Here is a 25,032-nt window from a genome sequence, read left to right as displayed (position 1 = left end):
GATTGGGAAATTTCACATAAAAATTCGGGTTCCAGTCTTTGTCTAAAAGATTAGAAGACCAGACCACAGTGAACTTTTGTTTGTGTAGAGTAACCAACAGCTGGAGCTGAGGAGCAGCTAGCATCTTTAGCTGGGGCACGTATTCTGCAATTCCCCAGCGTCCTGTCATTTTTCCATTGCTTCCTCGATTCTGAGTGTCAGTGGCCATCCATTTCATGCTTGTTCTGATAACCCTGAGCTGCTTTATTCATTTGCATTTCTTGACTTGGCCCGTATGGATTTGTGAGTTGTTAACAACTGCTCTTGGGCCTGATTCCTTTAGCTAGGAGCAGTGTTTTCTAACTTGCACTATGGACATTTTAGAGGTCTTCATCTCGGGGGTCTAGCCCATGCAATGTTAGGTACTTAGCATTCTTGACTCCCACGTACTCAGTGCCAGTACCATCCCTTCCCCACTCTTCTGTCTCGGTGGGACAGCCCATGATTCCTTTCCATATTTTCCAAACTTCCCAGTGGGGAAGTACTTTAGCGCTTCCTCTCAAGGCTTCTATGACACACAGGTGTAGAGGAGCACCTTTAGAACACGCTGAGAGCTAAACTCAGAAAGGGCTGCATGATTTACCTGTTCTAAGAATGGCATCTAGTCTCTGAAGCAGGGATCATGGATGGTATTGAGTACAGAAGCAGGATGGATGGAGCGATGTGCCACTCTTTTCCTGGAGTACTTCCTTCAATGCTTTTTTTTTTTTCCCTCCAAAAAAACTAAGAAGATAGTTTTATATATTGTCTCCTCTCTGAGTTCTCTGGAAGCTTGATGCTCTTTTTTTCTTCTGATTAGTTGCCATGTAGCTTTGTTCCTGCACCATTGCTCACAAAATCTGAAAATGTCATTTTCCTTAGGAAATGCTTGAAAGCACATGCACACACAAACACACACACACACACACACACACACACACACACACACACACACACATACTTGTAGGGTGCCTTCTGTATCCTACAAATAACAAATGGAATGAACAGGGAGGGGGCCAAGTCTAAAATCAGCAGGTCTTGGCTATGCAGTTATAACATCTTTACTGTAGGAGAGTCTCTCAAAGATACACCCACACACTCTTCTACTTCCTTCTGTGCAGTGATGAGAAAGCCCGGAGGAGACCACACTTATCTAAAGAAGTATACTTGTGTGGTTAAAAGAAATAAAATTTAAAAAATTAAAAGAAATCCCCAAGATAATACAGACATAAACACCAAGACTATTTTGTGGTTTGAGGGTAATCACAGGGTGGGTGTTTAACGATACCACTGGGTCCCATACTTTGCCATCAGGCAGGACTCTTTCAAGACCAATTCAGTTAATCCAATATCCTGTTCTCCTCAGAAGTACCCAGGGATATGGCAGCACCTTTTCTACTCCATTCTCGCAACTAAATACACTGAGCTAGGAATTAAGAATTATAATTTTAAGACATTAACCGGAATGTATCCAAACTGGTTTTATTTTAAGAATTATACAGAGTCGTTAAATGTAGTTTATTTCTCTTATAAATTGCTTGAAATCATACATCATGTTCTGCCATTGGTTTGGGAGTATTGGATCATGCATTTAAAATCTTTTTGCTTTTAAAGAAAAATTTTGTGTAAGAAAAAGTCCTATGCCTGTGGAACTTTGATCACAACCTTTATGTGGGTTAAAAATTGGACAAGAATTTTCAAGTCATGAATCATTTACATTTTCTTGATTAATTATTTTGTTTTTGGGAGAAAGTGGAGGAGAGAAAAGGCATCTGAACTACCCAGTTTTAGTTGTAAATGCATTTCAATGAGTTCAGCCAACATGAAATGTTTAGTTTGGATATTTCCTAATTTCTCTGTGCAATTTTATAAGATTAATTTGAGTCAAAATCAAACCCATTCTACTTGTTTGTGTGGTGGCACGTGAGCCATGGTCCCACTGGGCTGGGCTTAATATTTTCTTTTCTGCTTGCAAAAGTTAAAGCATGACATTTTGCCAAATTTGACAAAGTCCAATAATTTTTTTGCCAGTTTTTTTTCCCCGTTAAAATTAACTCGTGCTCTCATTGGCTTCAATACTTGGAACGTCAGTCTTGGATACTTAATAAACTTTTTATTAAAGAGGAGGGTCTCATTTTCTCTCTTCGCACGATTCATTCCTTGCTTTAGAATTTTGCTTTGCTCCTGTTCATAAAAGTAATCACGAGAAAAGTAGCATGGCATTGTGGAGTTAAAAATCCTCAGTGGAGGGAAGGTGCCCTCTGAGAGATTTCAAAAACATAATCCTACAATTACATTTATGCCCCACAATTGTGTTGAAAGTACACCATGCTCATCATGCAAACCACCCTCCAGTCTGTTTGGAATTACAGTATTTGCAGATTATTTCCCTTCTCCAAGGGCCATTTATAATGGAAAAAGAAGAGATATGAAATTTTGAAAAAGTCTGTTCTACGGTTTTATGCCTGGGAATGACAACAAAGCAAAGGTCATGGGACTCTTTGTGGTTCAGCCCTGACTCAGCTATTTGGTTACATAATTCACCCCGAGTGACCTGCATTCTTTGCATCTATAAAATGAGATCCATGACATTTAATGAAGAAAATCTTCATGATTTTTAAAATTTTATCTTAAATCTTAATGAACATTCCTTAATGAAGAATGTTCTACGTTAGTGTTACAGACAGAAGGCATGGTGCAAGAATAATTTCCTGCCCGTGCCTCCTCTCTTTCTCGCTTCCCATTGGACAGAAATGTTTATCTCAAAATCTAGGGGCTTTCTTTTTCAGGAGATATATTTAAGGTTTCCAGTGTGTTCCAAAAAGTCACCCATGTTTCATTTTTTGTAATCTTTAGCATTTCATAAATTAAATTTTGCGTCTATGTTTTATTTCGTGAGATTTCAGGTTTGAGAACAATGTGGGTAACATAGATGTATCTCAATAGAAAGAGTGAAAATAATGCTTTTACAAACTGAAATTGCACCCTTAGGTTTCAGGTCCTCATGCGGCTAGGAAACGCTGAGGTCTTGAGGGACTTTCTGTTAGTGAAAAGATGAAAGATTTTTTTTTTTTTCTTTTTCTCAAGTCTTCCATCATTAAAGTTTGGTTCTAACAGCAGACTCCTTCTCTTTTTCATGTGTGTTGAAAAGCAGCTACTCCCTGTATCAAAGCCATCAGCCCGAGTGAAGGATGGACGACGGGAGGCGCGACTGTGATCATCATAGGGGACAATTTCTTTGATGGGTTACAGGTCATATTCGGTACCATGCTGGTCTGGAGTGAGGTAGGTGTTGTCTGAACATTCATATCTAATAGCTTGGTCTAGTGGAGGATACTGTCTACACTTGAATTTCTAATAGCGTACATAGAATTTAGTGGTGCCACTCTGGGTGGGCCAGCACCAGTCTACAGAGCTCTGGGAAACTAGGAAGGATGCGTTGGATTTACAAGGAGGAGGCACTCTCTGCTGGAATGGCTTCCATGCTCTGGCCCCGAGGGAGAGTTTTTGTTTGGTCATTTGTCCTGTTGGGTTTGCCATGCTGTGGAGGTCCTACAGTATATTGGGAGTTGGAATGGAGATGCAGAGTCACAAAAGAGATAGCAAAAGCCTCCTTCAAACTCTCGCAAGGTAGTAATCTGCAGATATTGGTAGATGAGGTCTGTTGGAGGCCCATCTAGAAAGAACACCATTCAAATGACAGTAATAATGTAGGTGTGGGTGGTTCTTGACTTATTCGATGACTCTTCATGAGAAATGGAGTGACTTGTCAGGGGAACCTAGAAGAACCCAGGGCTTTGTCCAGCTCTAGGGATTTACAGGTCTCAGGTATCTCAGCATGTGACTGCAGCCGTATGAAAATGACCATGTTCTACTTGTGCAGTGCTTCCCAAGCACCGCGATCACTATTTTAACCTGCACTTGACTGAACTGGCCGTTATCAAGTTAGCTCAAGATTAGAAAATGTAAACATCTCCATCATACAGACGCCATGGCAAACTGGCCTTTGCTTTCTAAATGCTGAGCCTAGATTTCGTAGCCAGCATGCCCCGGGCCCTTTCTGTTTTCCTCACCAAAGTTAAGGAGAAAAACAATGTTAGGGCTACAAGGTATCATAGACCACATTCATCCCGCCTTCTTTACAAGTCGTCGTATGAACTATAAACCTGGAGACTTAGTATAGGCGAGGCATTGGGCGGGGCTCTTAACATAGACCGTCTCGGTCTTCTCTCTACACAACGAGGTACAGACTCTTAGCATCTATCTTTTCTTGGTAAGGATACTGAGGCTTAGAGATATGTAGTTACGTAATGTGAAAGCGGCCACCCAGAGCCCAGGGAGTGAAAGTGATATGTGTGTGGCCACCAAAGAAGTCAGTAGCAGAACTGGAACTCCGATTTTGAATGCCCACTTCTAGTTGTCCTCCCATGACACCACTGTTGAGTCCATCTAGATATTTTATTTGTGTGTTCTCTTTAGAGGGACCATAGAGATAAGCAGAGTTAAACCTGTGATCGTTGAACATGTTTATCTTTCCAAAGCAAAGCCTGCCCTTCTTTTTAAGCCCTCTATATGCACTTTTCACTGCCAATAACCACTCAGACAAGCCCCTGGCAAGCCCATGCTGTCTCTGCCATTGTATTTTCCATGCAGCCAACAAGCGGTGTGCACTTGGCCAGGGAATCAAAGGTTCGGTCAAGCTGAATCAGGGATGGGCTTCTCAGTCCACCCGGCTAATTGTTGTCCAAGTTGGAACAGCCCAGGCATGAAAGGTGATCTGAGCTCCCCCTGCTGACTGTACCCCATTCTTTGTTGCAACCATTGGATCGTAAAACTAGAAGCATCACATACAGGGCATAATTTGCTGCCAATCAGGGGGTCTTCAACCCTGCCGAAGACAGCCGTCTTCACAAGCACAGCCTCTCGTAGGTCCCATTTCTATCCTTCATTCTGTTTTTTTTATCGTGGAAATTGACAGAGGGGAAGAATAAATATAAAATGGACTTCTTGCTCCACGTCATTGCAATCAATGTAAGGTCTGAGAACTGGGGCCCAGAATTGGCAGTAAGTCTTACTGATCCTCTGATAGAAGGCGGGTTCGTCTGAAGCTTCCTTTAAAGCCTTGTGCCAGTCTTAGCCCAAGTGAGTTACATTGGATGTGCAATAAGGACTTCATCCCATCAGGCGCTCATTAATATGTACCCCCACTTTGTTCCTAGTCAAAGTTCCCGTTTCTTCTCAGTTTCCCCACTTTCTTGCCCTCTTTTGTAAACAAGGGAGGTTAAATTCTAACTTAGATTTGTTCAAATTGCTTTAACAAACCTGTTTCCATATAACAAAATAGATGCAGGTCATATAAAGGGAAACCCGTTAGGGCAATACCTTTGCCCCTCGTCCTCCCTCTTCCGCCCCCGCCCCACCCCTGTCACTGCCTCGAATGTACCAGAAGCCCCCACAGTGGATCTGGGTGTGTCCAACTAGGTGGTGAGATTGAGGAATACATCTCCTTTGACCACCCACTTCCAAACTGTTCTCATTTGTGGCTGTGTCGTAAATCAAACATGACCCTTTCCTCGTGGAAACCTACAGCATACTTTCCTCAAATGATTGAGCAGATATAAAGCCCTTGCAGCATTAGCAGTTGGGTGTCTTGATGGAAGAGTTTAATTTGGGCTGTTACCTTCATGATAACCCCGACATTCAGAAAAATGAACTTTACAGAGGTGGACTTGTTTGGTAATATTCTACTTATATATTTAGATTTTTTCATATAGACAATTTGACAGATATGATTTTTTTTTCTCCCTTTTACTGTAGGGAGAGAATTTGGTACTGCTCCAAATCCAAAAATCCATTGCATAATGGTCAGAAATTGAGAAATAGCTCAAAGTTCCTAAGGATTTATTATGTATAGACTCTTTATGGGTATTATTTAATCCTCATGATACCCCTGTTACTTTAATTATTATTCTCGTTTTACATGTGAATAAACTGGGTGTCAGAGAGGTTAAGAAACCTGCCCAACGTCACACAGCCCGATAGTGCTAGAGATGGAATTTGAAGTATAATGTACACTTTTACAAAGGAAATAAAAACCCAGGTTAATGAGAAAGCAAATGGAATCATGAGAGAGGGAAGAACAGGAAAAGGAGAGGAAAAAGAAAAACAAAAAACATGCATAGTGATCCAGATGGTACAGCAGAAGTAGCAGTAATAACAATAGTAGAAGCAGTAGCTGTGGTTGTTTTTTTTTAAATTAAATAAAATTACATAAGTGCCTTTTATTTTGGTAGGGGCAAAAAGTCTCACCCAATTTTGGGACCATTTCTCTAGGCTTCCATTGGATAGAATGAGAGCTTAATATTGCAAATATTTAAGAGAAGATATTTATGAAAAGCTCTAGAAAAATGCCGACTATGACTAATATTAGCCAACATTCATTGAGCACTTAGTTCCTGGCAGGCACTGGGATAGGTATTTGAGATGGCTCTCATGCAAGTTTTGTCAGATCTGTATTCCATGTTGTTCTCATTTTACTGATGAGGAAATTGAGGCTTAGGAAAGTTAAATAAGCTGTTAGTTATCAAGTGGTGGAGATGGGATTTGAACCCAGACAGTCCAACTCCATGGCTCCCCTTACTAACCCTCCACGATTTAGCCTATGCCAAAATTTTACTCAAGTGTTTTACTGTATCAGACTAGGGTGTAATGCCCACCACTGCCATTAATGCCTTGTGCTGGGGGTACCTGGACAGTTGCTATCAACTTCTAAAGTATGGTAGCTTTGGCATATACTGAATCAGACAGGTTAGAGTAATCCCTCCATTTTCTAGTTGTATAGGTTTATAGTTGGAACCACTGGCTTGTAAGAAGATATTGTTCTTATGAAGGATACATACCTTATGTTGGGGGCAGAAGACCACGTCTTCTTTCATCTATGTACGTGACTTGAGGCGAGACAGTTAACCTGTTTGGACCTCATCGTTAGAGGAAGACCTCTGTCTATCCAAAGTCCTTGCCCCCGTCCCCCACATGATCTCGAGGTTATGCCACCTCTAAAATCTAGAACTTCTAATTTTAAATAAGCTTTGATCTCTTCTCCATTTTCTCACTCTGTAGCCCAAAGCATTGTGGAAGCAGGCTGATGGGCCAGGACAGGCAGACAACATTTAGATTAGCAGCTGATGCTATTATTTGGACTCTATTTTTAACTAAAGAATTTAAAAAAGAGCCAGAGAAAATAGGGCTGGCTTCATTTATCCTCATCTTCCCCTACCAACCATTTTTTTGCAAATGAGTGGTTCAGTTTAGCTCACTGATTGCACTCCGAGGGTTGGGGAAAAGAAAGGTGGCCTTCCGTTGCTCCTAAGTCAGGGCTGCCTCCCGCAAGTTCCCATGTTTGGGGTGAACCACATGGTTTTCTTATGAATTTGGTTCACTATATGTGTTACTCTTCCTTCATTGTTTCTTGTCCTTTCTCCTTTCCCTCTTTTAAAAAAGTGATTTATTTTATTGGTACTCTTGCACTTATCCTGCCTTACCCCAAAAGACTTTTTAGAAGTCTGTAGAGTTTTACATAAAAACCCAGGGAAACCAACTGGGTTGACGTGTGCTTATTTTTAATGTGAGTTGAGTTATTTCTTTACTAGAGATATACTTGGTTGTTTTTGCTTTTCCACCAACCTGTGATTTGGAGGAGGGAGGGGCTCCTGCTACTGGTTCCTAGAGCTAATTGTTATTTTTGTATCTCCTTCTGAATTCCTCTAATTTCTAAACACTGAATACTGGTTGGCTTGCTTGCTAGATGTCTCACACTGGGATAGGTACTATGGGTGATTAAAGTTAGGCTTTGTGGAATCTGATGTTTTATTTGGAAAAACAACTGGCTCCCATGAAGCAACTTAGAGAGTTACATAATATATTTATATAATCCAGTCTTAAATCTGCACTTGAAAATTCGAGGCAATGTTCTCGAAGGCAGAGAAAGAGTGGTGTAGTCAGAAGTAGACTGTTCAAATAACCAGTCAAGCTCCTGTTATGTACAAATGGATCTCTGTGCTATGCGTCTTAGACCCTCACAATCCTTTTATTTGATCATTGAAATTTCTGAGAGAATTTATACAGCTTCACGTATTTAAGCTTCCTGTAAAGAAAGTGCAGTGGTGAATTGGCGAGGAGCAGAGGGCGGAGGGAACTGCAGACGACAGTCATCTGAGCAGAGGTTTAGATTACATGGGGTAGCAGTGGGCACAGAGCCAGTTAGGAGACCTGGATATTAATTTGAGTCCTTCCAATGCCCAATCAGAGGATCTAGATTTTAGTCAGTGTTGGTCACTGGGCCTCAGTTTCCCCATCTGAAGATAAGGAGCTTAGATCAAATCCTCTTTGAAATCAGCTACAATTCTAGTAATTCCTCTTACTAGAGTTGACTCCCTTGAGAATCCCCCCAAAGTAAGAAGGAGGGGGTGATGACCCGTAGAAAGTTGCTTCTTCCACTCTTGTTCTTTACTTTTTGAACACACTTGGAATATATAAATATCATGTTTATTTGCAAAAGGATTCTTTGCACGTTATCAAAACCCTTTCAGTTGCTACAAAATTGGATCTCGCTATTGATATGTCTTTAGTCAATATTTTTACCCTCTGCACTAAAGATTCTAGTGTCTGACATAAACCTGAGACTTACAAGTATACCCCAACGTTGCTCTAATTCATCTTCCAGGTGGTTCTATGGAATACTGCATACCAGATCTTTGGGCTATCAATAGGTACTCCATAGGACATGAGGGACCAGGGTTTTCCTGGGAAATGCTGAGTCAAATAAACTCGACTAGTTCTTGGTGTAGGACTTCACAGAGCTTTGGAGGTATTGACATGCACTGTGGATACCTAAAATGTAGTACACGGCATGTCGCAAACGTTTGTGATCCCGGAAACTTTTTTCAGGGATCACCTCACAGAAAGATTTATTGGTGATGGCTGAAGTGCATTTGGATTTCATGTCAATGAAATCAAGTCATGGAATTCAATCATGAAGTGATTGGACTGGCATAGATATGAGAGAATCGTCTGAAATATTTGCAGAGTATTATTCAGATGAGACCAGGAATATTTAGAGCCATTATTCTTTAAGGCTGCAAGGCTCCAAATAGAATTTCTGTCATATTTCACATCTAGTTTTAGTTAGCGCACCTTTGGATTCCATGTGATTCTGTAGGACAGCTATATTGAAAGTTTGCTGGGACCACTTAGCTCAGATGGGAGAAGCCCGAGTTTTATCACTGTGTGAAGCAGTTAGCCACACATGGGGGTAACATATTGCCATTTCCATCCATTTGGATGTTTTCTTCAACTACATTCCCAGAGATAGGGAGAAGTCAAAAGAAGCAAGGGGAGGGAGACCTATGAATGAATATAGTTGGGTAAATGGCAGTTTGGAGGCTGAGAAGCAATTTTCCTGCTTGGGTCCAAAAGTTGGAAAATGAGGTTTTAAATGCAGTGCTTGATTTCCCCCCCTTTTCCCCATGCATGTATCTCTACTTTCCATTCTTATTTGTGTACACAGGACAGAGGAAGAATTGTAAACAAAAAGTAGTAGTTGCTCTTCTGTGACATGAATGAATGAACGAATGAACAAATAGCTACAATTCACACATGTTCTCGCTGCGAGTTTCCCACGCCTTTTCGTCCAGCCTTGATTTTTACTGAGCCACATGTAGAGTCACAAAGGTTGGAGGGCTTTGAGGAGCCTCTCCAGTCATCAAGGGCAGCTGTTTTATCTTGGAAGTGAGGCTACAGAGCCATGCAACGTCTTGTCCTGGGAGGGCATTAGCTCCTCAGCACAGGGATTACAGCCCAGTTCTCCTGACACCCGTCTCACTCCCACTCCCCCCCACCCCTGCCCCCAGCTTTCTCTTGTATCAGGTTTTCTCACGAAATTTCCATAGTCTCTTCACATAATTCCATATATTTACCAAACGCTCCCAAATTTTATATATGATAGCATTGAGACACTAACAACTGTTGTCTATACATTTCTATGAGAAACACAATTCCACTAAAATCCAAAAGGAAACTAAGAAAGGTGGGAAAAGATGGTATCTCTAATATCATCTCTTTCAAAATTTTATAATATAAATATGGTACAATATAAATAGCTATGTCATTTATTTTACCGGTATTGAGGTTTACATGTATAAATTTAATTCAAAGTTGATTAAATACATGGGTTTAAAATCATTTTATAGTTGCTTCCTTTTGCCTAAGCATGTGTTACCAAGTCTATATTGAACTTGTACTTATTGATCACCTAGTAAGGGGAAGATACTTAATGCAAAATTATAAGCTTTATTTGTATGGAATAAAAAGAGCTGTCTGAATGAATCAGTTACATTAAACTTTGAATACGACTTTGAAAAACACCTTTCAAGCCCAAGTTATTTTTATGAGGAATCATTTCTAAATGAGCCAAATGAGCCAGCATATTTAAAAAAAAGATTAAAAATAGTCTAATAGCCTTTTTTAATATAGTTATGTAGTTACAACCATGCTCACCTTATTCCTAAAAATGCTTTAGTCAATATTTTTATTTTTAATGACTTGGGCACTTGAAATTTATCCTCTATGTCGATAATTATGGGATAGCCAAAAACGACTTTAAGATGACATTTTCAGCTAGTTGTTTACAATGCATTCAGGAGGTACATGCATGTGCCTATAACTTGAAAATGGAAACCACAGAAGTGTGATGCATTACTAATTTTAACATGGAGCAAAGACAGAATTCACACCTGGCTGCCATCATGTGACTTTTATGAAGAAAATGGATACCTGTATAGTGTTAATATACCTGCTGTGTTAATTTCATACGTGTGCTCAGAGCTAATTGCTGGAATGGTTCCCTGACGATCTGAACTAAAGCCTCCTTCCTTCTACAACCTGACTGGGTTCCTCTTTGTTAAAGCCACGGCACCTTAGTTTGGGATTGGAGCACTCCCCCTTAAGGCTCTGCCCTTTCTTTTCAACATCCTTGCCCTTTATCCATCTTAACTTACCCTGTTCCTTATACCCATAGTGATGTTTTTGCCTCTGCACTCTTGTCTTGCTTATGCCATTCCTCCTACCAAAAAGCTTTTCCCTCCTTTCCATGCTCAGTACTTCTGTCCTTTAAGATCCAGTAAAACATTAATACCACTTTTGTCTGTGAAATCTTTCCTCACAGCTCCAAGGATCGAATGTTTTCCTTTTAAATTCCTGCATGGCCTTATCTCTACCTTATTATGTGCCTTATAACTTTGCTTCTTTATTGTTGTTTCAGGGGATTGATGCTCTGTCCCTCAGAGGCAGGATCCCTGTGAAATTCAGCTTGATCTCCTACAGTGTCTGGCACAGAGCCTTGCACATCAGAGGCATTGATTTATACAAATTGATACAAAATAGTGTTGAGCAACACGACTTCATTCATTCATTCATTCATTCGCTCACTCAAATGCTCCTTATTAGCAACTGTTGTATTCCATGATGCTCCAAAGTGTCACTACCACATAGATAGATTGCAGTTTAGTTTTTGTTAATGCATGTGTGGTTAGGTAGTGTATATTTAGATGTATTTATTGTGCAATGAGGATGCACATAAAGACCTTAGTGTAAATCTGTTGGTTATGGTCAGGATTAAGTAGTAATAAAAGTAACACTTTTTAAGTGATTAATACTAGTGAGACCTTCTCCTAAACTCATTGCAGGCATTGTATCAATCCTTCTAATAACGGTCATTAGATAGCTAGCCCCCTCTCCCTAGCCTACCTTCCTTCCCAGGTAATGAAACTGAAGGCCAGAGAGGTTGAATGACTTTCCTAAGGTCCACAGCTGATAATTTGCAAAGCTTGGACTTGAACCGAAAAATCTGTCTGACTCCAGAGCCATCTCTTAATCATCTGATAACAACGTAGTAAAACCTCATTTATCCAGAGAAGAGTGTTACAATAAGCTCAACTCGCCAAAATTCAGCATGAAACGAGAAGTAAGGAAAAAGAAAAAGTAAATATTATCAAATAACAGACTTTAGGGCACCAGAACAGTAGTTTTTACCAAACTATGTTATCTGTGTTCCCAGGTCATAGCAAATTAGAAGGAGCAAACTAGGCAGATTGTTAGAAGCAGGCTCAGTGACAGCAGAAGTGACAGCTTAATGTCAAGGGTAGGAATGGAAAACCTAAAAAGCAGACGCAGAACTATATTACTGTGCAGCCCATTAATGACTGTTCGTAATGACAGTGTCCCTGAGTCATCGAGAGAGAGATGGCAATTATATTCAGTCTATTCTCTCTAAAACAGTGGGATGTGTGTAATGCGTCCATGAAAGACTTCCGGTAAAAGCAGATATAGTGGCACAGCATTAAAAGGGGTTTGACTTGGGTTTTCTGGAGCGCTCCCTTCCTGAAGGGCCATGTTGGATGAGGATTTACCTTATATGTGTGCAAATATCAATGTATACAGTATGCAAATATGAACTAAACCACAAAAACTGTTAGAATGAGTCTCTGTTTAGTATCGTATAGCCTTGATATGCTTCCCTTAAAGAGCTTTAAAAGATCCTATCAGTCTTTTGGCTCTTATATTTTCTTTCCCTAATTCCATAGGCTAAGACTCTGCCCTGCAAACCTGCAACTCTGATAACAGACACTCAGCCTTTTCCATCAATGCGTCCAGCTTTGCTTTTGCTTTTATAGTTTAAATTTTCTAGCAAACAAGCAGGAACACAGGCCCCTAAGGTAGGCCCATGTAGGCAGTGATGTTCCTTCACGACTGCATTTAGAAAAACAAGCCTTGAGAAAGAGTTCATTGTGCAGTTTCAAACCACAGGGGCTGGTATTGCTAGTGTCCAGTCCTCCCCTTCTGGAATACTCTGGACCTCAGGAACTCACCCAGCTGGTCAGGATGGGATCCAGTCTTTAATGGTGCCCAATTGGCTCAAGGTTTACATCCTGGGAAGAGAGCTGGAGAAAGTTTATTTAAAAAATAAGTTACCGAAAAATAAATAAATAAATCAACCCACAAAACCAAAGGTAGTTGGAGTCTAATATACTTGTTTTAGCCTTTTTTTCCCTCACAAATTTGTTATTTTGAAAGATGATCTTGTTGCTGTTTTGTTTTGTACAACTTACTGTATTGATTTAGGGTCCTAGTTAGTTTCTTGGTCAGAAGGACTGGGCCGTATATGTTTGCGGATGCTTCCCGAGGGTACCAGGACGTTTGTGGGGACACAATAAACAAGATTTATTTATTTTTCTTTAGTAACAGGATTTTTTTAATGGGGCGGTATTGATTATTTTTTCTTTCTTTGTAGATTAATCAGGGACTTTATTGAATCTTGATCCGAATTATTATTGGTAGTTAATGCATCACAAGATTGATTCAGTGTCCAAGTATTAATCGAATGCTTACTAGTTCCCAGGCACTAGTAAAACTGGAAGCATCATAGAGAAATCAAGAAAGACAAACTTTATATCCTCCTGGGCCTTATATTCTCGTTCTGGGATGCAGATGACAGACAGGAAAACATATCTATGTCTCTCCACTCTGTATCTCTGTCTGTGTCTACATGAGAGAAATTTCAGACAGTGTGAAGAAATACTGCTGACTCATTCAAAAGCTAGGTTTCCAATACCCCATTTAACTCAATTTCTGAGACTTTAGTTTCAAAAGTCTCCTCTGACATTCATACATAAAGTTTATCTTTGGGAATTCATGTGACCCAACATATTTTGCTAAACATTGGTTTAAAGTTATTTTGTTGAAAGGACAAAAGGAAACCAGAATGTTTGGGAAACAGTAAATGCCTCCACTGGCTTTCTCTCACGTTCCCTGAGAAATCATCTACTGCCTTTGAGACTGGCAGTTCTCGGGAATGAAAAAAATCTGTGTTAGGAAACCCAGAGAACTCTGATTAGGGAACAAACCAAAATACACTGAGGACCTCAGAAGAGCTGGCATTCCCTGATTTATGTTGTATCCACTTCAAGGGAATAGAGAGATAATATGGAGGTTCTGCCAGTGCAGTTACCATGAATATACTCTTTTCATATTTCAACTTCCTTTGGGAACTCCAGAAAATAATATTTTTTAAATGCCATCTTTAACTATAGAAAGATGAATGTTCCAGAGCGGAGGAAATATAAATTTGCTTGTTTGGTCACTACTACTGTAGTGTCTTTAAAAATCCTTAGATGATTTGGTTGTGAAGCTTTAATTATGCTTTTATGTTCCAGTTTCCTTATTTAAGTGTCTGCTTCATGTCCATCACTCAACACCCCCTGCCTATCTCAAAAGAGATGGATATTGTTATCCTAATTGAGGAGGAGGGAGAATGCTGTGAGAATTATTAATACATAAATTAAAAAATTAATCTGGAAAGTGCTTTAGGGTCCCTAGAGAAGCTCTACCCAAACACAAAGCATATTTAACGTTATTATAAGTGCTGCCATAGAGTAGATAGGCCGGTGCAGTATGCGATGAGTAAACTGAGGCACAGAGGGTGACAATGGGTGAATGGACCGGCCATCCTTAGAACCCAGTCGCTTGGATGAGTGACACCGAAAAAAATCACTGTACCAGAGTTCACGTTAGGCTTTTTCTGGTCATAAGTGTTAATTATTTTTCCAGAAAAGAAACCTTTCTTTCCTTTTACCCCTTTATTTATTTTGCTTATTTTGGGCTTTATTTAAAAAAAAAAAAGCATTTTAATGTTGAAAGTGAATATGGCTAAAATATTAAATCCTACAGCTAATAATGAAAAATGACTGGTGTGCTTTCTAGTAATCCCAGTTATTTTTTTGGCTTTGTGGCTTGGAACTTCAATTTGCATTTATTTCATATAGACCAATTGGTTGGAAAATATGCATAAAGACTTATCTTGGAATGGTTTTTTTGTTTGTTTGTTCTATTTTGCTGGGAAATAATTCTCAGCTAACTTCTCACCAATGTGAGTGTCTACTATGTTTCCAGAAGCTTTCAGGGTGCTGGAGACTCTGAGAACCCACTGGTCGGGGAGTACACGTACCGACAATTGTGGGGAAACAGTACATCGTAGCGCAGAGGGACACCACGGATACCTTGGTTGTATAATGGTAGTCACTAGGCAGGCTGGCCACTTTTGATTGGTCCCTTGATCATATTTCTTCATTTTCCTGAAACTAATTTTTCTCATCTGTGAGCCAGCTAATGCCCACACCTGCCCCTACTAGTACAGGACAGAAGACACCGAAGGAGCTTTGTATAGTACTTGGCACGTAGTTAAAAGTCAGAGAAAGGTCAGTGCTGCAGAAATCACCATCGAGGTCATCACCACTGTCTGTTTAGTGTGAGCTAGTGACACAGACAATGAGTGCTACTGGGTCTCAGAGACGAAAGTAGTTCCCAAGACTTGCCCTTTCCCCCAGAATTCTACCTTTCTCTATTCACATGTATCTTAAAATACTAGGTACTCGCACTTCCCTACCATGCAGGGCTTAATTTTGATACTGCAAGAGGCTTTGGTGACAACCATCTGGAGGTCGTCCTCTCCCGAGCCACTCTTCCGGCTTCTGCACTTTGCAGACCGCCTCTTTGGAGCTTTGCATCCATTCACCCCCTCTCTCCCAACTTCTGTGCATCCATGGGAATTCCTCTTTCCTTTGTCTTGCACTTCTGTGGAGAACAGTGCCCATCCACCACCCCTGTGTCTGGGCTCCATCTCTGTCACAGCCACAGCAGCTTCCCTTTGTATCCAGAGGCCACCGTGAGCGTGCCCCACCTGGGCGACCACCGCAGTACTCCTCTCTTGCGGTCTGACTCTGGAGAAGAGAAAATGCTCATGCAGGCAGCTCTGAGGGAACATGATTACCTCAGCCGGCGTGTCCTTCGTGTGCTGGCAACCTCTCCTGGGGACTTGCAGAGCCCATATGTGCTTCTTTCATTGTAATGCCACACTTAGCAATGATCTCTTCTGATTTTAACAATGATTTCTTCGGATTTTTATGTTTGAGAAGTTAGAGAACTCAGGTAGGCAGAGAAAAATACACTTTACCTTGGTAACTTTACTATCCAGTGGTAACTTCTCTTGACACTTTGACCATTTTCCTTTTAGTCTTTCTTTCGTGCAAATATATATCTACTTCCTATATAATCACATGCAATACATATTACACAAACCTAATGTTAGTCTACTTTTGATCTTTAGTAATATTTTTCATAATAAAAGTAATACCTGCAAATGTATGAATTTATTTATTCCAGAATTATTTATATGATTCTTATTTCCTGTGCAAGCACACACATATATGTGTGCATGTGCACACACACACATACACACACATACAAATACACACACAAATATACACACATAGGAGGAAAAGAGTGAGAGAGAAGACGAATCACATCCATTCAGAAATAAACACTGTCAACATTTAGCATTGACCTTTTGTGGGCTATTTTGTTAGTATTACTTTCTTAACCTTTTTTTTTCTTCATTTCATCTTATCCCATCTCACTGGAGTCACAGACTTGTTTAGACATCCTCTTCTTTTTTACTACTTAGATGAAATTTGAGTAGTGGTCTCATGCAGGGACCTGAGTGCTGGGCCCATTGGATAATTAATTTTAAGAGACACTTAGAGAATGAGAGCTAAATATTATCAGGTTAGGAGCAGTGGGTTCTTATGAATAGGGATTACTGCATCTAATGGAGTGAAACATCTAGTAGAATTCTGACCTAATTTATGTAAGTATTCCAGAAGTATTTTGGAAATATCCTGTATGTAAGGCTTGCGTGTAAAGTTAAATACTTTAGAGGATATACACATATCAATTAGATCCTGTCACCTGATCTCAGGGACTGTCTAATGGGAGACAGATTGTAGGAAAGTCTTTGTGGCACAAAGAAAACAGGATGCTAAGTGTTATAGTATAAGTACCGTAATTATATAAATTCTTACCCAGGTGCAGGTAACTCTGACTGTTAAGAGTCAGGGAGAACTTTTGGAAGACAGATCATGTGATCAAGTTCTAGAAGAAGAAGTGGACTATGAGTAGGGGAATGCTTAGGCAAGCAATGGCGTGAACAAAGCCAAGATGTCAGGCATGGGTATGGTGCTTTTATGTAGCACATGCTCTGCTCTCCAGAATGTTAACAGGCAAAGTGGGAAGTTTGACTAGAAAGAGAGATTGGCTGTCAGGTCTGGGAGCACCCTGGATATTATGCCAAGAGTTTGGAATACACTTTACTGTACGCAAAGGGGCCAGTTGAGGTTTTGAGTCAAGGAATGACATGATGAGGCGTATTTGAAGAAGACAATTCTGGCAGAGAAAGTCGAAGTACAGGGAGAACATTTAGAAGGTAATATTATAATAGTCTGAGGCAGAAATGGTGACAATCTGAATAGGAGAAAGTGGAGAAGCAAAGAGCCGGTGGAGTTCAGTGGGGGGGAAATCGACATGACTAAAAGAAAAACTGAAGGGAAAAGGAATACAGATTATCACAAGTTGTCTGTTTTGGGTGATTCAAAGGATAGCACTCCCTCAACTGAGAGAGGGAGCACAGGAGCAAGAAATGCATTGCTCGTAAGATGATCAATTTAGCTTGGGTCATATTGAGACTGAGGTGGCCATTTGACATGTTTGGAGATTCTGTTACTCTGTTGCTAAGAAAATTTTGGTGCTCGGCCAAAGAGATCCAAGCTACAGGGGTAGATTTGGAAGTGAATTTGGCTGAGGTGGTTGAGCCAATGAACTCAAGAAATGTTAGGCAAATAATAGAAGAAAATACATAGCAAAACTTGTGAAATTTCTACAATTAACAATTTGGCAGAAAGGAAAAGTTGGCAAATGAGGAAGACAGGAACCAATGAATAAGAGAAGAGGGCTGAAAAACACTTATTTACAGGCATAAGATACTGGTTTCCTTCCTAGTGTTTCAAATAATTTTGGTTAACTTGCCTGTCAATTTTTCTCATCTGGAATACATACCTCATAAGGATGGGTTTAAAAAGTAGTGAACGTGAAAGTGCTTTGGTAGCCCTTAGCCACATTGCAAGTCGTCCGTCCTATATTTAGTGTCACAGAACTGAAAATAGTGGAGACTTCCAAGGTGGGAGAAAGTAGTGTCAGATGCTACAGAGTTTCAAAAGAATATTTATTTTTATCTCAACTCATTTGGTTAGTAATTTAAGGAAGTTAAGTCAAAGAATGAATCTGTTCCCTAATCACTTTGAACAGTAGTATAGGGCATGTGTCCCTGGTCGTACAGGAGACAATTTTTGGATTCGACATAGACAATAAGTAGAACTGAATCACATAGCGAGAAAGTCATTCTCCTTCTGTTTCTCCTTTAATCCTTCTGATTCATGTTAAAGAAGAAAGTCTCATTTGGGGCAATAAGTCTGTAATATCTACCACTAACAAATCTCTGTTTTCAGTAAACTCCTTCAGGCTGTCAACATTATCTAGTTAGAATTTAATGACATCATATTAACTTTAAGATTACCATCTACATAAAACCTTCTTATTTTGACAGGGGATGCCAGTGTTCTAGTTACAGTAGTGATAGAAAGTTTCCTTCAAAAATTGTTTAAACAAAAAGGCAATCAATTTTTAAAATAATAAGTACATAATTGTATGGATGGTATACAGAGGTGGCAAAACTGAGAAAGTGGTATTCCAATGATGGGTGTTAATTTAGATTTCCTGGAGCCCTTCCTCCTTCTGTTGCTTAGAGTGGCTACCGTAGTTTAACCAGGTTGGAATTAAGTGGGGTGTTTATCCCAGGATTGGGGGTGGTGGTGGCATCGATCTTGGGTTCTAGATTTTCAGATAGAGACCCTTTGTATCTTCCCCTAAAGTGTTGGGTCAATTTTTGAAACCATTAGACTTTTATGAACTTTTGTGTCATTAGGTGTTAAAATGAGAGTGTTAGTTTTAAACGATAACTAGCATTCCTTCAAGCAATAAATTCTATGATTCTTTGTGTGATTAGTACATAAGCCTATGCTTTCAAATTGATAAAAGTTAGATAAAATATTTTTCCTCTGGAAGCCATCAATATCATGTGTCAATGCCAGAGACTGTTCCCAGACTAACATCCACAGCAAGAAAAACATCAACGAATACATTCTCTAATGATGATTCATAGTCGGCCTCATTTGCGAAGGGTAGTGATTTCAAGAAGAAATCTCTGCTTTAGTTAGGGTGATTGACTAGAATTGAAAATGAAATTGTAAATGAAAAATTGTTTCAGTTTTCTGAACCTAATGCTTTATGCCATCACCCCACTCTCAAGTCAATAGTTTCATTGCAGTCATATCTAATCAATTCATAAAGGCCATGAATTTTGCTCCTCACTGTAGCAACTCATAGGGAATAAGTCCTTATACTTAAAAAGACATCTTCACTCATTTATTTACTAATATACTTCCATCTTTTAAAATTTATTTCCCCTGAGAAAAAGGAGGGCAGGTGAAACATTTTCTAACTGGGTGAAAGTTCTCCTAAGTATTATTGTGAATTACTGTTACTGTACATCCAAAATAATTCTTAAATCCAAGCATTTGAATTACCACCTATTTGAAACACAGCAATATGGCGACTTCCCCCATCAAAAGCACAGCCAAGGACCAGGCAGTAAATGAAAAATGGACATAGCATGAGGATAGGAAAAAAACACACACAGTCTTTGGATCAGAAAAATCTGACTTACTACCTTTAAAAAGTTTCCCTATAACAATTTCTTCTCTATGATTAGATAGTAAATATTTGTCCCTGTCATTTTTTTGAACTGTATCAGTGGCACTTTTTGCTGTAAGGAGGATGATCTTGTACAAGCAACCATTTTAAGATTCTGTTTTCACATCTCAAAAACAAAACAAAAAAAAAAACAAAACAGGAATAATAATACAAGCCATTGTTCTTACCAAATTAGTGTTTGCAAGTAACATCCTCAGGAATGTAGGAGATCCCTCCTGGGACCTCAACGAGTGTTAATTCCCAACATTGCAACAGCGCTGTCTGAGCAGTTCAGATTAAATATGCACTTGATTTGGGAAGATCATCTTTTACTGCCCTTCAGAGCCTCTTTCCTTCTCCTAGTCTCTGTACTATAGTAAACTTGGTTTCCTGATTCCGATGCTTACAGATTAGAAGGTGCAAAAGAAACTAAATAAAATGGAACTGATTTAAAAACAATAGCTATCGGGGGCCATTTGGTGTAAGGGAAAACAACCCTTTATGCCCCAGTGCTCACTGAAGGTTTTTCTATATTGCAGCAAGATAAATAAAGGGTATTCCAAATGATGATCTTGATTTATCAAGGCTAAATTAAATTACATATACGTTGCTTATTTTTTCTGCTTCTATGGGCAAACCCTTAGGCCTCCAAAACTCTCAGCCATGGCAATGAACTGTCTCCAGGGATTCCTCATATGCATGGTTTTACTGAAGCATCTTTTGTGTGGCTCCAGCAAATAAGCTGAAGCTCCACACGTTCTATGGAAGCACATAGGCATTTCTAACTACTAAGTTAAAATGATTTTTATGCAGATAGCCTTTTCTTTATGTTTCAAGAAAGCATTTGAAAGAAATTACTTGTGGACTTCAGCTGTATCAACTTTCTCACATTCTTTTCCTCAAGCCACTTGTGTTAGGACAGTTTACCAAGGGAGGACCCAGGGGCTGGTGTTCATGGGTATTACCTTGATTCTCATGATGTCACTTGTGTCACCTGTGATTCTCTGGGCAAAACATTTGAACTGGGCCTGGCTTGTTCATTAAAACACAACGCTTTCCTAAGTTATACCTATAAGAACAGCACACACATGAGTTAGTACACACTCAAGTGATAATCCCTTGTATACTGACTCAGTACCACAAATATTGAGCTAAGTGAATCTAAAAGGAGTCAAGCAGTGGTCAGCTGCAGGCACCACAGAGAGAGAGAACATGTAGAATCCAGCACCATCAGAGGTCAACCAGTCAAATACCAGGGCTGAATTTTTCAAAGAACCAGATAATGCCAGTTTTATGGCCATTAATAACATTTTAGTCATATAAACAAAGATAAGAGTAATAAAAAATAAATTCTGCTCTGCAGTGTGATCTGATTGCCAACAGGGTTCAGAAATGAACTTTCTCAGTGTGCACGTGATGTTGTATAATGGACCAGTGATCATTCTGCAGCCCCCTCCCCAACTCTCAATTTCCCTTTTATGGACAGTCCTTAGTTCTGCCAGACCCATAAGCTATTCCAGGGAGGCACGTTCTTCGGTTTCCCCTTTAAAGCCCTTTGATTGTGCCTCTGGTAGTTAATGTACCAAGTGGTCTTCAGGGGCATTTCATACATGTGCTCTGCAGCTAATCAGGGTGCCCTGGCCCAGTGATTTCCTACCTCTGTGTTTTCCACATGTTTAAGGGCTCAGTTCAAACACCAGGCCCACCAGCTTCTGGAGAGGCATGGCAGGGCTCAGCTCTGAGTGGGGCGTCTGCTGCAGACAGAGATTTTCCAAAGGATATCCTGTAGTAGATAAATCATTTCATTAGGCCAGGTTCACTCTTCAAACCAGGAAGCAGAGTGCCTGCCGTGGAGGAAAACTCTGATAAAGTTGTTATGGCTGTGCGCGGAGCACTTGTAAATATTGTTGTCAGTGTCTTTCATACAGGTTCCACCAAGATTGTATTTAAACATTGACAGGTTAACTATGTGTTTTAAAGCTTTGTTTATTGAGAGCTGATAGGAGAGCTGCAAAATGCGTCCTTTACATATTGCAATGACCGTCTCCCCCCCAAATGTTTCCCCTAGTTGATTACTCCTCATGCCATCCGTGTGCAGACCCCTCCGCGGCACATCCCTGGTGTCGTAGAAGTCACATTGTCCTACAAATCCAAACAGTTCTGCAAAGGAACTCCGGGAAGATTCATTTACACAGGTAAGAACCGCGGCCGGTGGTGAACACAGAGCTGCCTTGGCCTTGTGGCTCTTTCACTTGACCTTGTATGTATATGTGTGTATGTTAGTTTTAAATCCTGTTTCTGTTCACATTGCTTGCTTTCTTCCTCCATTTCACCACATGCATGACCAATGAGGTACTGCTAATATTGTTATTTAAGAAATCACGTAAGTGTCCATGTTGAATAACAGGATCAGTCGAACTCATTAGTTGGATACCTAAAAAAGCAGCATGAGAAATAAGGGAAGGAGAAAGAAGTACTAGACAGTCATGAGTTTCTCTGGATGTTAAGGCATCTGCATGGTGGTTTGTTGGCTTTATGGAGAGGGATGAGCTTTCATGAACAGTACCTCTTTCTTCCAGCCTGGTCATAGTGTTTTTGTGAGAGACAATTGGTAGTTTCCATATTTAATTCCGGGTTGGTGCTTTCTTCCCCTGTAAGCTGCAGTTGGCACATGGACCTGCCTTGCGGTAAGAAGCTAGGGTTACAGGGTGAATGTGAATTCCCTCTCATCAATGGAGAGAACCAGACAGGTTCTCTGTGGAAATACATCCAGTGCAAGGTCTGGGTGCCCAGTGTATACTTTCAAAGATCCTCAGATCCTAATGTGCAAACTGCACATTCAGGGACCTGTTTACAATTCAGATTCTGATTCAGTAGCTCTGGGTGGGACCTGAGGCTGCATTTCTAACAGGCTCCTAGGTGAGGCTGGTGGTGCTGGTCCAGGGACCACCCTGGGACCCTGGCATTTGAGACCTTCTGCTGAGTAGCTATCATCTTTATGTTGCTGTCTCCAGGAACTGGGCCCATGTTTCTCTCTTCATTCAGTAAAGACCCAGTACAGTGGAGAGAACTCTGTTAACACGTCCTAATTATAACCATACAGGTAAATGGACACGTTTTATTTTGCTGTGACATTTTACCTCAAAGCATCTTTTCCTTTTGTACTTTAATACTAGAAACAAAACCAACCGTGCTTCTTAGTGTCTCTCTCTCTCTCTCTCTCAAAATTATAAAAACAATTAATGCATCCTGACCCTTGGAAATGCCTCCCAGCCCTTTAAACAAAATGCAGGTTTGGTGCCTGCCTGACGATTAGTTTTAGTTAATTGAAAATTATAGGATTGACCCAAGAGGAAAATTTTGTTTGCACTCCAATCACTTTTACAAATTAAGGAAAATTACCACAATTTTGTTTAGCTAAGGTTTCACACTGAGTTCAAGAAATTAGCTCAGCCATCCCAACAAAGTCAGCACTTTGTTAGTAAGCACTCGAAAAAAATAATAGTCTATCTGGAGTTTTGTGGTGTACACAAACGAAGCATAGAGAAAGCTATGATGCTTTATAGAAGTAGGCCAAGTGTTTTTAATTAGGCTCATTGGTTCAGCATAAGTTTTGAAGAACAATCAAACTAGCAGATTAGCTGTTTCTTTTAAAGCTAGGATTTCTTGCCATTCATTTTTCCCATGAGAACTTCCACATAGCACTTTTTTTTTTTTTTTACAAGCCTCATTATGGGCCTGCAGGAAAAGGACCAATTGAAACTTCTGATACTGTAACATTCCCCATCATCATTCCGATGGATGGGAGTTTTTCACAATGTTCCTCACTGAACTCGGTGTTCTGGAACATATTACAAAACCACAGAGGCCAAATGTTTTCTCTGAGGAGTTTGGACTCTGGTTTTGGCCGAAAACATTTAGGCTCGCTGGCTGCTTATTTACTCTGCTATTAAGAACAAGAAAAGGAGAAGAAAAAGAAGAAGAAGAAAATGTTGTGTGGTGGGAGGTACGAGAGGCAATCAGGCATGATTCCGCTTTGGTGACAACGTCCCTGCCATTAATGGTTCCATTTTTGTGGTCAGGTCTCATTTAGAAGAAATTATTTTTAATCAGTGTTCAACAAAATATCCCCTTGAGCCACCTGGCCATAAAAGTTAAAAAAAAAAAAAATCATCCCCATTAAATTACTTAACTTCTCAAAAGAAAATAGCTAGGGACCTATCATTATTTGGAATTTTTTTAACCATTAAAAAAAAATTGCTGTCAATTTAAGAAATCACATCTTGGAAAACCCGTATCATAGGGGAATTAAGATCAAAGGTAAAAGTGGCAGATTTGCAAGTCTAGCAGAGTAAGGAGAGAGAGAGAGAATCCTTGGTGGGTCTGCACACGTGTAAGTGTACAGGAAATTTGAAGTACGAAAAAGTGCTTTTGCTGATCTTGCCTCGAACTGTGGGCAATAGACAAGAAGACTTAGTTTAATTTTTTTTAAGTATTCTAGGAGGGAGTCTAACCTCTCCCCATGTTGGAAAAGGAAAAATTTGAAGAAATTGCCACCCAAACGTCCCCACTGATGTAGCTGGCTGTTAACAGTCAAGTCACTGTGACATCACATCAGTTCTGACTAACGGAAATCTCTGTTCATTGGTGAACCACACATGAGCCTCTTGATCACTAGCATTAAAGACCCCTACCAAGGTCATTTGTTTATGGTGGGTGCTGCCAGCTCCTGCCACTTACTCAGTTTACCTCTCTGCTTGTCACCATTTACGAGCGAAGGCATAGAGATGCGTCGTAAAACCTCTCTGTTCTTTATACCTGAACAACTGCTCTCAGGTCCTTGCAAATGTGCAGCCCTCCTCTTCTATCTGCCCACAGAAGCTCACACTTCATTTTCTTCAACGTCCTCAGCGTTTCAAGATGTGAGGCTTGCTTTTCTGGATGGGGAACCAGTTCTCCTGTTTCTTAATGGAATGTCACTTGGAATTTTTTCCTATAAAAAAAGGAAATCTCCTAAGACTCAAAAATACTCCAAACTAAGGCACTGTTGCTGCTTTCTGAGCGTGTGTAAGTTTGGGTGTGTGTATGTGGATAAAAATCCATAATCGTTTAAAAAAAAGAAAAAAAACTGAGACAGGAACAGCATGACCTAATCTATGCAAATAAAGGCAGACTTTTGGGGGGTGGGAGGAAAGTATTTGACTAAACACAGATTGCCTGCAAGCTGGCTCCACTTGTGAAGACTGTGGGTGCAGCTCTCTG

The 25,032-nt window shown here is 40.1% G+C and overlaps 1 protein-coding gene across 10 annotated transcripts in view; it reads left to right on the top strand.

Annotated features, from left to right (window-relative positions):
* Positions 1-25,032, top strand: part of EBF1 (EBF transcription factor 1) — a 379,176-nt gene that overhangs the window by 277,569 nt on the left and 76,575 nt on the right. For 6 of the 10 annotated variants that reach the window (XM_033096242.1, XM_033096249.1, XM_033096246.1 and 3 more), the window contains exons 9-10: positions 3,170-3,303; positions 21,839-21,965. In XM_033096242.1, coding sequence (XP_032952133.1) covers positions 3,170-3,303; positions 21,839-21,965 — 261 coding nt within the window. The remainder of the gene's footprint in view (positions 1-3,169; positions 3,304-21,838; positions 21,966-25,032) is intronic. The other 4 variants (XM_033096250.1, XM_033096245.1, XM_033096243.1 and 1 more) reach the window with 1 other exon arrangement.

Source organism: Rhinolophus ferrumequinum, chromosome 24 (genome assembly GCF_004115265.2).
Source record: "Rhinolophus ferrumequinum isolate MPI-CBG mRhiFer1 chromosome 24, mRhiFer1_v1.p, whole genome shotgun sequence".
In the NCBI taxonomy this organism is placed as follows: Eukaryota; Metazoa; Chordata; class Mammalia; order Chiroptera; family Rhinolophidae; genus Rhinolophus; species Rhinolophus ferrumequinum.
The sequence above is the reverse complement of the archived record's forward strand: the minus strand, read 5'-3'. Positions and strand labels throughout refer to the sequence as shown.